This window comes from Phyllostomus hastatus, unplaced genomic scaffold, assembly GCF_019186645.2.
Source record: "Phyllostomus hastatus isolate PE091 unplaced genomic scaffold, TTU_PhHast_1.1 phas_contig_468, whole genome shotgun sequence".
Classification (NCBI taxonomy): Eukaryota; Metazoa; Chordata; class Mammalia; order Chiroptera; family Phyllostomidae; genus Phyllostomus; species Phyllostomus hastatus.
In genome coordinates this window covers 1,086,207-1,096,387 of record NW_025333884.1, presented here as the reverse complement: position 1 = coordinate 1,096,387, position 10,181 = coordinate 1,086,207, and the positions used below count along the sequence as shown (strand labels likewise).

General features: G+C 52.5%; 1 protein-coding gene across 1 annotated transcript; it reads left to right on the top strand.

The window, feature by feature from the left end:
- Window positions 1–3,301: 3,301 nt before the first annotated feature.
- Window positions 3,302–7,208, top strand: LYPD3 (LY6/PLAUR domain containing 3). The gene is made up of 5 exons (XM_045845300.1): window positions 3,302–3,457; window positions 4,072–4,203; window positions 5,096–5,266; window positions 5,576–5,737; window positions 6,540–7,208. Exons 1-5 carry the CDS (start codon window positions 3,376–3,378, stop codon window positions 7,025–7,027), a joined length of 1,035 nt encoding a protein of 344 aa, XP_045701256.1. The 5' UTR covers window positions 3,302–3,375; the 3' UTR covers window positions 7,028–7,208.
- Window positions 7,209–10,181: the final 2,973 nt, after the last annotated feature.

Sequence of the window (10,181 nt, the reverse complement as noted above, 5' to 3'; positions counted from 1 at the left end):
GACACCTGTAAGGGTCTGTGCTCACCCCATCCCTGTGCCCAAGGGAACATGGCATTAAACACCAGGAGGGGTGGAGAGAGATGGTGGGAGAAAGGGTTTCTATTTTTATTATTTTTAAAGGCATTTTTTCCTGTCTTTTGAACCAGATTGCCATATTTTCATTGTGCACTGAGCCCCACAATTTATGGAGCCAGCACTGCCCCTGACCCCACCCCTTCTCTGACATATCCCAGACGGTACAGCCCAAAGGGAGTGAGTCTGAGACAGGCTGGGAATGTCACTGGGCTCAGTGCCTGTGCTGTCCTGGGGGACAGGAAACCCCCCTAGAGGATTTGGCCCCAGGCTTGTCTGAGGCCCTGGCATGACCTCCAGGACTGGGGACTGCCTCTGCACCGACTCTGTGCATCCACCTTGAGAACCGGATTCTAAATCTCTTTGCAGTGACTTCTGAGGAGAGGAGCTGGGAAGAGTCACTGAGCAGGCTAAGCAGAGGCCCTGCATTCAAACCTCCCTTTGCTCCCTGGTCCAGGGCCAGGCGGGGGTCAATGCCCGGAACCCGGGCAGGCCTGAGCAAGAGGAGTCTCCCCACCCTGGGTCCCATTCCCTCCCAAGACGCTAGTTGTTCTGGTCCAGCCAGTTGGGGTTCCTCCCTGAAACTCTCCCACGCGGCTGGGGCCTGCAGGGCCTCCTGCTTTTGAGCACATAATAATAATAGTATTATCAGCTGGCCTCCCTGCACCCCACAAGAGATAGGGGTTTTCAGACCCATTCGGCAAAGGAGGCAGCTGAAGTTCAGAGAAGGAGACACGGTTGTTGCAGGTCACACAGCAGGAGGATGGCAGAGGCAGGATTAAAATTCCAGACTTGATACTTTGCCTGCTGCCTCACTCCTCCACGAAAGACATTCCTTCCTTTATTATAAGAGACATCTTGAAAGCTCATAGAGGTGAAGACACTTACCACAGGGTCACACAGCAAACCATAAGTGGGGCTCGGATTCCAAGGCTGGGAGGCAGAGCAGGGGGCTGGTGCCAAGTGACCTCACAAGCAGCCATTCACTTTCTCAACGTGAGGCCAAGTGACCTCACCTATGACTGAGGTGCTACTCACTGTCGGGAGTGGGGGTGCCCAACGAGGCCTGGGGAACAGATAACATCTTTATGAACACAGCCACTATTTTCACTGCCATGGGTAAATCTTATCTATGAGCCAGGAGAAGCAAAGCAAGAGCAAAGCCGTAACTTTAATGTGACACAATATAATAAATATAAGCAGTCCCTTACATTAAAGTGAGGATATGGGGTTGATTAGTCATTTTGTGGTTTGCTCTTCTTTGTTTCTGTATTCAGACGTGGTGACGCAGTGGTCCTGTGCATCTCGTTCCATCCTGGTCACAGTGTGGCCCTGAGTGACGGTCGTGGTCTGTGTTGGTGGCTCACTGAACACTATGACCTCACGGAGAGTGCCAGGACAGCCCCTGGCCAACCATCAGGGGCTGTCTTACTCTCTCTTACCTGGAAAACTGGCCAGTTCCCTCACTGGACTCCTGGTCTTCTTTCTCTCCCCTTCTGGAGTCTTGTACTTATTTATACAAAGGTCACAGAAACAGTTGTCCTTTTTCATTCATTCTTTTTTTTTTAATCCTCACCTGAGGACATGCTTATTGATGTTAGAGAGGGGAGAAAGGAAGGAGAGAGAGAAGGAGAGAAACATGGATTGGTTGCCTCTCATATGTGCCCCGACTGGGGGCTGAACCCACAACCTACGCATGTGCCCTTGCCAGGAATCAAACCTACAGCCTTTCAGTTTACTGGATGACGTTCCAACCAACTGAGCCACACTGGCCAGGGCTCTCCTTTCTTCCTTTAATGATAATGTACGTTCAGTGACTTGCATAAGTATACAGCTTGGTGATTCTTTACATATTTGCATACATGTGTAACTACCACCCAGAGAGAGATTGTAAGGGCTTCTCACCATTGCTCCTTTGGGGCAATGCCCAGCCAAACATAACCCCTACTGTGATTTCCTGCACCACTGACTAGTTTTGCCTGATCTAGAACTTCATATAAATGGAGCTATAAAGTATGCTTTCTTTGTTTAAGGCTTCTTGAGCTCATCATGAAGTTTTCGAGCTTCATCCATGTGGCTGAAGCTGTTAGTTGGCCTTTTCATTGCTGTGTAGTATTCCACAGGTGACCCACTGTTTTTCCATTCACTTCTTAAAAAAAAAAAAGAGAGGGGAAGGGAGGGAGACAGAGAGGAAGAAAAACATCAATGTGCGGTTGCCTGTCGAGCTCCCCCTACTGGGGACCTGGCCCACAACCTAGGCATGTGCCCTGACTGGGAATTGAACCAGTGACCCTTTGATTCTCAGGGCGGCATTCAATCCACTGAGCCACACCAGCCAGGGCTCCATTCCCTTCTTGATGGATATTTGCATTATTTCCCAGATTGATCATGAAACTCTCCCATGCGGCTGGGGCTTGCAGGGCCTCCTGCTTTTGAGCACATAATAATGAAAGATCTGATTGTGTCCCCAGCTGACTGAGACACTCTCAAAAGTTGTCCACCTTTCTCAGAATTAATTCAAATCCCTTCTCAGGGCCTCTGGTGCCCTAGCCCCTGCCTGGTCGTTTGCCTCACTTTCCACCCTTTCTCCTCACTCTCTGAGCTCCAGGCACACAGCTCTTCTTCGAGTTTGAATGGTTCATGCTACTTCCCATCTGTAGGTCTTTGCATCTGCTGCTCCCTCTGCTCTGTAATGCTCTTGGCTCCCACCCTGATCTACTTCATAGGCTAAACCCTCCCTGTCTTTGAGGCCAACACTGGCATTACTTCCTCAGGGAAGCTTCACAGACTGGTCCCCACTTCTAGGCTCCACACTCCTTGTAGCTCCCTCCACTTTTTCCTTCATTGTGCTCGTTGTAAATAACAATTTGTGTGATTAGTTGACGAACATCTGTCTCCCCCATCAGACTGTGATCTCTGTGAGGACAGGTCCTGGTCCTGTCTTAATCTGCAGGCCCCCCAGACCAAAGCCGCACGCTGCAGGTAGTCATGAAATATTTGGTGAGTGCCCAGTGTTGAGTAGACCCCTCTGTGAACCTCAGCACTCCCCTCTCTACCCCTCAAACACACAGACTTTCTCCTGAGAACTGCCAGGGACCTGGAGCCCTGCCATTTCACTCCTTGGCAGCTGCGGGGGACCCACCCAGGGGCGGGTGTTCCGCGCCCACAGCGGACGCTGATTTGGCCCGGTTGAGCAAGGCCAGGGTTGCCTGGGGGGAGGTTACTCATCCTGGGCCCAGGTAAGAGGAGCTGGGTTGGGAAGTGGCACACCGAGGGGGGACGCCAAGGGAGCAGGATCGAAGCATGGCCCCTGCCAGGAACGCAGGTGCCCGGGCAGTGATCTGGACTACAGGTTGGCTGCTGCTGCCCATACTGCTTCGAGAAGGTGGGTCTGCTGCAGGGAGGGTCGGAGGGGGTTGAGTGGAGGCTCTGGGGAGGAGGGTCCCCTCGCCGCCCCTACATAGAGGCTGAAGGAAGGATCTCCGCATCCTGAGCAGAAGGGCTGTGGGAAAGACCATCCGCCCTGGTCAGAGGGGGCTTGTGCGGAGGATTCCTGCCCTGGGGGATGGGGGTGGGGGCTGTGGGGAAAGCTCTTTCATCCTGAGAAGGGGCTGTGGGAAGGTCCACTGCCCTGGTCAGAGGAGGCTTGTGGAAAGGGATCCCATCCTGAGTGGAGAAGTGTGGGAAGGCACTCCTGGTCCGTAGCAGGGTTCTCCCAGGGCCCCAGGTTAAGGACCCCCCACGTTGGGCATAAGGTGCTGTGGGAAAGGTAGTCCCAACTGTAGGCATTAGGGGGCTTGAAGGAGAGGGACACAATGTATCCCACGACCCCAGATCTGTGGGAAGATTTTCCTTACTCCTGCCCTAGAAAAGGTTGTGCCATTGGATTGTCTCATCCTGCGGACACAGGGCGTGGGGAGGACTATTTCTCCTTGCCCAGCCGGGGGTGGAAGAAGCTTAACTAGGGGTCGCTCATTCTGCTCCGCCCCTCGTCCCCAGGAGCGCAGGCTCTGGAGTGCTACAGCTGCGTGCAGAAAGCAGATGACGGGTGCTCGCCACAGAAGATCAAGACCGTGAAGTGCGCGCCAGGACTGGAAGTCTGCACAGAGGCCGTGGGGGCGGTGGAGACCAGTGAGTGGGGCCCCCTAGTCCATGTACCCACTCCTTCAAGTTCCTCCAGCCGGGCGCCACCTCCTTGTAGTCCCGCCCCTCTCTGAACTTGGCCACACCCTCCCCAGCAGCCCCATCCCTCCATGTCAGCCTGGCCCTTCAGCCTGGCCCAGGCCCTTCAACACCACCACGCCCTTCAGAGGGCTCAGAGGGGTAAGGGGCTGAGAGTTGAGAAGTGGGTAGGGTGAACTAGGAGATCCGGGATCTCGGACCTCCCCCCTTCGATGGAGGGCCACACCCTGTTCATTTCTGCTCCACCACTGAGGCCCCCTCTAGCCATTTCTGTCCCTACCAGAATGTTCTCCTCCTCTATCCAGTGGTGATGGAGAATGAGGCTCCGACGCTCTAACCCACATCCCACCCCTATCTGAGGCCACTGCTCCCAGGAGGCCCCACCCCTCTCCCATCCTGTGCCCTTTTCAGTGTCTTCAGTTCCTTCTGAGGTTGCTTTCTGCGGGAAGTTCCGCCTTTTATTACAGCCAGCCCTCTATTCAGTGTCTGTCAGCCTGGCAGATCCGTGGACTCTGCTTTTTTTTAAAGATTTTATTTATTTTTATAGGGGTGGGGGGAGGGAAAAAGAGAGGCAGAGAAACATCCGTGTGAGAGAGAAACATCGATTAGTTGCCTCTCCCGCGGCCCCAACAGGTGACCTGGCCCGCAACCCAGGCAGGTGCGCTGACCAGGAATCCACCAACGACCTTTCCGTTTGCGGAAGGACGCCCAACCCACTGAGCCACACCTGTCTAGACTCGGACTCAGCTTCTTGGAAATTCCGCCCCTCCGTTTGTCATTCTTTCCAATCAGCTCTTTCTGAGGGTCTCGCCTCCTCTGACCCGTCTTTTCCTCTCCACAGTCCACGGACAATTCTCGTTGGCAGTCCGCGGCTGCGGTTCGGGACTCCCGGGCAAGAATGACCGCGGGCTGGACCTTGCCGGGCTTCTGGCCTTCATCCAGCTGCAGCAATGCTCGGAGGACCGCTGCAACGCCAAGCTCAACCTCAGCTCGCAAGCGCTCACCCCGGCAGGTGGGTTGGAGCTGAGCCCCCGGCCCAGGGGCGGAGCCACAACGGGCCTGAGCCGCGGAGGGTGGTCCCTGGATGCGTGCAGGAGGACGCTGACGGGGTTGGGGGCGGAGCCACGATCGGGGGCGGGGCCGAGAGTCCACGGGCGGGACTTCATTGCCACAGGGCACGTGTGAGATTGGACTCTAGAGGTGGGCTCACAGGGTGGGGCGGGGCTACAGGCTGAGCCAGCACCGTCGAGGGGCGGAGGGGTGGACCGTGGAGACCCCCGGCAGAGCTCAACCCCTTCCTTCCATCCTGCAACCCTCGCAGGCAATGAGAGTGCGAACGAGCCCAACGGCGCCGAGTGCTACAGCTGCGTGGGGCTGAGCCGCAAGGCGTGCCAGGGTACCAAACCGCCGGTCGTGAGCTGCTACAACGCCAGCGACCGCGCCTACAAGGGCTGTTTCGACGGCAACGTCACCCTGACTGCAGGTGAGCGAGCCCCGGGGAGTTGTAGCCTTTCTGAGGCCTCCTGGGCGCTGGTTGTCCTTTACTGAAAGTCCCCCCGACCCCCAACGCATCCTGGGAGCTGTAGGCCCAAGGACTTGTCTTGTTTTCTAAAATATCATGAGAAATGCAGTCCTATCCCCAGTGTAGCATGGGGATAGGGATGCTTTTTGTCCTAGTTTTTGGGAAAAATACATTTCCATAGAAGCCTGCTAAGTACAGAATGCAGGGATGTGCAATGGGAAACGTATTTAAATCTTCCAGTTTCTGCCTGGGCATTGCGGGAATCTAGTTCCCACTCCTTAAAACTCAAGGGGTTAGGGTGCCCACCTAACTACTTTGGAGAGGTGCCATTCAGCCTCCTGGCCTCTGCCTCAGGGAATCATGGGAGACGTTCGAACTCCGTCCCCTGCCAGGGTATTGGGGGAGATAGAGTTCTGACTCTGAGACTAAATACTGGCGGTGTTAGGGGTAGAGGTATGTGAAAAATGACGGGAGGGAGGTACGGGACATTTGTTTTTTTCTCTTTGGTCATGTGAGAGGTGTTGTACCCTGCCCAAACCTTTCCTCCAGAACACTGTTGGGCTTGTAGTTCAACCTGTTCACTTTCCCCCTCAATGTACTGTGGGAAATGTGATTCATCATAAGCCAAAGACTGGGACAGTGTTTCTCAAAGTGGGGCCCGAGTTGAGACTTTCAGATTAACAAGCCCTGCTAAGTTTCACTCTGGCTGGGCCTCCCCTTCCCGCATTTCAGTCACCGACCTGCCTGTGTCTCCCTCCTTCAGCCAACGTGACTGTATCCCTGCCTGTCCGGGGCTGCGTCCAGGACGAGTTCTGCACCCGGGATGCGGTGACAGGCCCGGGATTCACGCTCAGCGGCTCCTGCTGCAAGGGGCCTCGCTGTAACGCAGACCTCCGCAACAAGACCTACTTCTCCCCGCGGATCCCGCCGCTTGTCCTGCTGCCGGCTGCTCCGCCCACCACGCGGGCTCCAACCACCGCTGTCACAACTTCCACCCCGACCCCAACCACGACCGTCTCTGCCACCAAGCCCACTCTAGCCTCCACCAGCCAGACTCCTCCAAAAGAAGCAGAACCTGAGACCTTCCGGGAAGAGGGATTTAGCTTGGCTGGAGGTGCTGTTAGTCACCAGGACCGCAGTAATAAGGAGCAGTACCCCACAAAAAATTGGGCCCATAACAAAGGCTCTGAAGCTCCCTTGGCAGGCTTGATGGGTCTTGTGTTGGCCGTGGCTGCTGGCACCCTGCTGTGAGCTTCTCCACCTGGAAAACTCCCTCTTGCCCTCCTTCCCTGGCCCTGGGTACCCACCTTCTCTTCCCTTTCCCACCACTGGACTGGGCTGGCCCAGTCCCAGTTTTTCCATTTACCCCAGTACTGCTGGCTGCTGCTGCACTGGTTTGCGGCTTCGGGAAATAAAGTTACCATTGTATATATCCTGCCGAGTGTTCTAGCTTTTTTGAGGCAGCAAACGCGTCCCCCTCATCATGGTGCCTAGTCAGAATAGTCACAGGAAGGATGGGAGAGACCATGATAAGCTTTCTATTCCTTTCTCCTAGCCAACCTGGACTCCGGGGGGGCCGAGTGGGATAGTGGTTCCCTCCTCCGTTGGCAGCTGGCCCTGCCCGTCCATTTTTGCGGGAATCCTTTCAGTGTCTGTCTTCCTTACTAGACTGTGAGCTCCTCAAAGTCAAGGAATGTGCCTTATGTCTCTGTGTGGTCAGTTTCTGGAAACGGACTCAATAAAATTTGAATTACTTTGTACAGTGTTTTGAAGACATCATGTCTATCTCACTTTTTTTAAAAGATTTTATTTATTTATTTTTAGAGAGAGGGGAAGAAGGGGTGGAGAAAGAGGGAGAGAAACATCAGTGCGTAGTTTTCTCTCAGGCATCTCTAACTGGGGACCGGGACTGCAACCCAGGCATGTGCCCTGACCAGAAATTGAAACAGGAACCCTTTGGTTCATAGGTCTGCACTTGATCCACTGAGCCACACCAGCCAGGGCAAATGCCAAGACCTTTTAGAAGAGCTGAGACAGCCCTGGGGGAAGTCTGGGTTTGACTTATTTTCATCTCCTGGGGTTTAGCCAGCTTGTGGGTGATCCCAGTGGGGAGGGGAACACTGTGTGAATCCATTAGCCAGTGTTGTGGGGTGAATGGGGTCTTCAGCAATGCTGGGGAACAGAGGGCAACTTTGTTTAATGGGGTTGTACACTGCCTCCAGGCCCCACCCTCCTTGCCATCTGTCTGGTGTCTTAATTATTCAGTGGGTTCAGCCACTGTGTCCCACTTGTCCAAAGGGCGTCAGTCTTTGCTTCCTGTTGAAGACTTGGGAGCCTGAGCTCCATTCCACCTCCTCAAGACAGATGAAGGCATAGAGGCCCAAAGGAGGAAAAGCCTATCTTGGGAATGAGAGGGGCTGGCAGGCTTTGCGGCTGCTTGCTGTAAGACAATAGTGAGGTAATAATAGTAATATTGCCGATGTCAATATTTCTAAACTTTATTTTTAGAGCGAGGAAAGGAGGGACAAAGAGAAGGAGAGAAACATCTACTCATTCTTAGAAACATCTACTGGTTCTTACTTGTATGTGCCCCAATGAGGGACTGAACCTGCAACTGGGAGGTTCTGTTTGGCAGTCCAACCTGTGACCTTTCTGGGAGGTCGTGCCCTGTCTGGGAGTCCAACCGGTGACCTTTCACTTGGATGACATCCAAGCAGCTGAGCCGCACTGGTTAGGTCAATTTTTTTTTACATTTTACTTATTTATTTTTAGAGAGAGGGGAAGGGAGGGAGAAAGAGAGGGAGAGAAATATTGATCAGGTGCCTCTCTCATGCCTCCAGTCAGGGAGCTGGCCTGCAACTCAGGCATGTGCTCTGACAGGGAATCAAACCAGTGACTTTTTGCTTTGTGGAATGATGACCAACCCACCAAGCCACGCCTATCAGGGTACTATTTTTTAATTAAATTTTATTTATTGATTTTTTGGGGAGAGAGAGAGAAACATTGATGTATTGTTCCACTTACTTATGCATCCATTGGTTGCTTCTTGTATGTGCCCTGACTGGGGATTGAACTGATGTCACTATTAACAGGGAGTAGTATGAGGTGATAACAAAGCCATAGTAAATAACGATTAGAATGACAAAACAGAAAATCAATTAAGAGCATGAGCAAATTGCAGTGGTAAAATAGTAACTATAGTTACAGGAATGGTGGTCATTTTTATTTAATTTTTTTAAAGGATTTTTTTTTTTCAGAGAGAGGGGAAGGTAGGAAAAAAGAGGAGAGGAACATGAATGTATGAGAGAAACATCATTTGGTTGCATCTCTGCTGCCCCCTAACTGGGGAACCAGACACTCAAACCAGGCCTGTGTCCTGACTGGGAATCAAACCAGTGACCTTTTGGTTTGCAGATGCCCAACCAGCTGAACCACACTGGTCAGGGTGAATGTTGGTCATTTTTAAAAAGTCTTACCAGATACCAGGCCTCTGCTCAGGGGGTTTGCATCAGCTCATTTAATTTTCTATTTCTTTAGAAGTTAAAACATTTTTTCATTTTATTTTCCATATAAATTCTCAGATGGGATGATAGGAGGTGCAGAAGTGTAATATGACTTAACCCACAGCAAGCAGTACCAGGTACTGTTGTTTTTTTAAATCTTTTTATTTATTTATTTATTTTTATAGATAGAAGAAGTGAGGGAGAAAGAGAGGAAGAGAAACATCAGTGTGTGGTTGCCTCTCACGTGGTCCCCACTGGGGACCTGACCTGCAACCCAGGGAAGTGCCCTGACTGGGAATTGAACTGGGGACCCTTTGGTTCGCAGCCTATGCTCAATCCACTGAGCTACACCAGCCAGGGCTCCCAGGTACAGTTTTAAGTGCTGTGCTTGCATGAACACATTTAAGCTACACAACTGTCCTATGAGGTAAGCGTTAATCATCTGCATTTTACAAGGGGAGGAAACCAGGCCCAAAGAGGTTGAGAAACTTGCCCCAGTAAGCAATGCAGACCGGATTTGAACCCGGGCAAACTGGGCTTATGGAGCATGACCAGAACGACTGTAACTTTTCCCTCAGCTTGTCTGAACTTGAGACAGGCTTCTTCCTGCCTCTCCCTGACCTCCTTCTCACCCCTCCCTGTCACCCGGCCCTTCCACAATTCAGAAGACCTAACCATGGAAGCTCCAGATGTCCCTTCCAGTCCCACCAGTTTCTTGCTTTAGAAAACTTGTCACCCTCAATTCTTTGACTGCTCCTCCAAGATGTGTGTAAATTTCTTTGAAGAGCCTCTTGGCAGTTTTACTGCCCAGGAAATGGCTTTCTCAAGGTCTGGAACCATTTCTTTGAAAAGTAAACACCAAAACAGGGAGCACCTCTATCTTCCAGTTTCCCCAGCAGAGC

Excerpts from the sequence above, each read along its gene's own strand:
- LYPD3 (XM_045845300.1), top strand. The coding sequence starts at position 3,376 with ATGGCCCCTGCCAGGAACGCAGGTGCCCGGGCAGTGATCTGGACTACA. Across the intron at positions 4,204-5,095 it reads CGTGGGGGCGGTGGAGACCA|TCCACGGACAATTCTCGTTG; the intron begins GTGAGTGGGGCC and ends TCCTCTCCACAG. Across the intron at positions 5,267-5,575 it reads GCAAGCGCTCACCCCGGCAG|GCAATGAGAGTGCGAACGAG; the intron begins GTGGGTTGGAGC and ends CAACCCTCGCAG.